We start from the raw sequence: 3,924 nt of genomic DNA, 5'->3' as shown, positions 1-3,924 counted from the left end.
TGCATAAAAATGACAAATTAAATATATTTAACTAATTACTGTTATAACTTATAGGTATTAATAATTCCGGCTTTCTTCTATTGTACTATGGATTTTTGTTCTTATGTGCTTCATTTGAAGAATCACAATGAATAACTATATATGTGAATAAATATTGATAGTATAAGGAATATTGTGTCAAATGAGACACCCAATTTTATATGCATTCATAAATATATGGCAATGTGTGAAAGCCTAGCTAAAGGAACAATCAAACTTCAAAAAGTAGCATTCAATTTTGCCTAAAATTTCTCATTTCTTAATTTCTTCAAAAGGAACCAGAGCAAAAAAATGCAAACGACTGTTTAATTGTTTACACACCACTTACACTTTAATAAAAAAATATATATATTTTGTTTTAAATACAGTAAAATAAGGAATTACTCTTAAAAAGGATTTTGAGATCAAAAAGATAAAATATCAAACACAAGACCTCAAACTCAAATAAACATATAATATGCTAATTATCTATTAATAAATCTTAAGTTCAACTGTATACACTAAAAAAAGGAAATTATCCAATAAATTTTAAATACTAAAAAGTATTAAGTATGTCTCTTGTAAAATTGTAACGCCACCTAATTTCACAAGAAATAAGCATAATTTACCCAAATTAATATAAATAACTTAGTAGTAACTAATGTAAAAAAATAATTATGCTACATATACATACAAAAAAAAAAATCGGTCGCAAAATCAACAACTTATATACATAAATAAATACATAATAACTGACTTGATAACCAATTTTTTTTTTTACAATCGTACTAAATGTACATTTGAAATTAATTCTCGAAATTAATTATTATATGAAATATATATTGAAATACAAAATATATATTTAAAATGAGTTAAATACATATATTTATTCAAAAATATATAGTGACTGATTTTGATAGCTAATTTTAATATAGACATATTATTTATTTACTTTTTATATAGCCAAGAATTTTGAAAATTTTAAGCAATTGAAATAAAATGAAAGAGAGATAAAGAACTTACTATTAGTAGGTCTAGGAGGGTAAAGTGTTCTAAGAGCAACAGAATCAATAAGTGGGCCACAAGCAGGATCCTCTTCAACACCAGGGTTATGAATAACCAATTCAGCAACATTAGACTCTGCTTTGAAGCTATAAGCAATTGGATCCCAACCACTGCTTGTGTACAACGTTTGAATTGGAATCACACCAAAATCTGGAGCAATTGAAATGTTGAGCCTCTCTTCTTGTGCACACGTGCGTGCAACCATCAATGTTATGGAGTAATACATTCCCTTAATCACATTAATTCTTTGCTTAATTGAAGCCTCGTTTCCTAGTCTCACTGCAAATGCTCCCTCTGGGACAACAAGTAACATGTCACCCTGTTTCTGACCTGACTTTATGTACTCCACGAACCCGGAGATCTCCCACTCCGGTATGGCGTGGCTGCCGCCGGTTACCACCGAGCCGTTTAGGGCCCATGGTTTTGGACCTAGCTCAAAGTTTCCATTTGCTACTAGTCCTGTAACATTTTCATGTGTTAGATGATGGATACCAATATGTTAAATGAGACTCGAACTCGCAACCTTTTAAATGAGTATAAAAAGACTATACTATTTCAGCTATAATTTATTGACAGCAAATTGTATTTTTACTAATAGAATAAATATTTTTGTTTATAATATATTCTTTGCAAATTGACAATACATTTTCAACAAATTATACTTTACCAATAAAAAAATATTTTTTTGACAAATTATTTGTATCACAAACACTCCTAAAAATTTGTTAAATACCAAATTATTCAGTACTTAAGTAATTCAATAACAGTAAAATAATATATAAAAAAAATTAATCGTATAATCTATTATTAACTGGATATATTAACTAACGTTTTGAATTCTCTTTTAAAATAATATAAACAATGAAAAATAAATAATAAGAAATTTATTAAAATATTTGAACTCTTATACCGACTTAATGTTAATGCAAATTACTGCTACTAGATTTTATGGGGACCATTTGCAATCTCCAACGAATTTTTAAACCAAAATCCAATTTCTTCTGGTCTCCCCAATCCAACACTTGCAAGTTGCTAGTTAGGGATAGAGTTGTTTTTAAATAATAATAAAAAAAATCTGATGCCATGTGGCCTGCAACATCTCTCTGATTACCCAGTTAAAAATTATTAAAATTCTTTTTTTTTTTGGAAAGAAATTATTAAAATTCTTTAGACCTTAGTAATTGGTGAGATAGCATTCAAATTAAAAATTAAAATGGCCATGTGAATTTTTCAGAACATACTGCATGCTTGGTGCATGGCTTATTGGAGTGTGGACCCCATATACCCAAAATAATCAATAAAACAAATATAAAATTAAATTAAAAATAAAAATGAAAGTTGTCTTGACTCTTGAGAGACTTTAGGTCACTATATGATGATGAGCTACTTAACCCCACAAAATTCAATGTCACAAGATGAGGACAGAAAAAAAAAATTCCTATTATATGGTCTACGAGTAAGAGAAATTTTACTATAAAATATAATTAATTTTTTATTCTTATTAGGAAATGTTACGCTTTTTCTTTACAAAAAAAATTCACCTTTATCTCTATCTTTGGAATTGATGAACCAAAATGTAGAAACCGCCATTATTGGTCATCACTGTTGAATTTAATTACTTTGCCTAAAAACATTAGAAGCCAGAATTATCTTTGCTTAGCTATATATACTCAATAATAGCGTATTTATTTTCATTCGCTTTTGATACTTCAAAACTTTAATTTGAACTAAATGTTGAAAAATATAAAAATTTAGTCTAAACTACACCATGATATTTTCTAAAATAGTTGCGTAACTAATACATATATGTATGTATATTATTAACTCAATCATATATCTTTTTTAACAATTAAAGAAGAAATAAATTTTAGAATATAAGTAATTAATTATAATATACTCTTAACACGTATACATATATATAACATTGCATTTTATCAAGAAAAAAAAAGTTTAAGAAGTTACTATGTCATCTATCTTTTGAGAGTAATTTTATAAAAAAAATAAATATTTTTGTGAAAAACGATATATAATTTACTTGTTTTCTTTATATAAAAAAAGATATACCACTCATCATGCTAGTGAAGAATAAGGGAAAGAATATATACGAACTCTTAACTGTTGTTGAAGTCTATTAATATTATATTTATAAGTAATCAAGTATCATTAGAAACTTAGGCCAGGTGCCTGTATATATTTATAGCAATTATATTAGATATACATACAAAAAAAAATTATTTATATAAAATATATATTAAAATATTTATTCAAAATAATTATTATGTATTTTATATATGAATATATAATAACTATTTAGTAACTAATATTTAAGTATGTAAGTAATATTTCTATATTTATACATAGTGGAATTATAAATTGAAGTATTTGAATTTGTAGCTTACCGTCTATGAAGGAGAATGAAACATGAAAGGTGGCGCAGAAGAGCACCGACAGAAGCATCAAAGTTGGCTTCATAACTGAGCTGTGATGTGATGAAGCTTTTTGAAAATGGAAGAAAAAAGAAAAATGAAGTAGCACAGGGGAAGTGTTGGGGGGCATGGCCTTATATGCATGCCTTCTTATCATAAAAGACTTGGATTTCGACGGAAATAACAAATAAGCCATTATCTCATGAATATTATTGAATAGTAACGTGTCTTTAAATTTTAGGAAAGAAAAGATAAATAGGTCTTTGATCTTTTGGTCTATTGACATTTAAATTATTAAAAATTTAAAAATATATTTAAATATAATTTTTATAAAATTTGGACGTATTTTTCACCCTTGTGTCCTCCGTATGATCACTTACATAGTTATATTAAATGATTAAAATAACAGTTTCTA

General features: G+C 26.6%; 1 protein-coding gene across 1 annotated transcript in view; it reads right to left on the bottom strand.

The window, feature by feature from the left end:
- LOC107495361 (protein DUF642 L-GALACTONO-1,4-LACTONE-RESPONSIVE GENE 2) overlaps positions 1-3,632 on the bottom strand; it is a 5,515-nt gene extending 1,883 nt beyond the window's left edge. Inside the window, exons 1-2 of the mRNA XM_016116496.3 lie at positions 3,483-3,632; positions 1,042-1,542 (exon numbers count right to left, since the gene is read on the bottom strand). Of these exons, the coding sequence (XP_015971982.3) occupies positions 1,042-1,542; positions 3,483-3,555 (574 nt within the window). The 5' untranslated portion in view covers positions 3,556-3,632. The remainder of the gene's footprint in view (positions 1-1,041; positions 1,543-3,482) is intronic.
- Between the last annotated feature and the right edge of the window lie 292 nt (positions 3,633-3,924).

This window comes from Arachis duranensis, chromosome 6, assembly GCF_000817695.3.
Source record: "Arachis duranensis cultivar V14167 chromosome 6, aradu.V14167.gnm2.J7QH, whole genome shotgun sequence".
Classification (NCBI taxonomy): domain Eukaryota; kingdom Viridiplantae; phylum Streptophyta; class Magnoliopsida; order Fabales; family Fabaceae; genus Arachis; species Arachis duranensis.
This window is presented reverse-complemented; position numbering and strand designations above follow the sequence as displayed.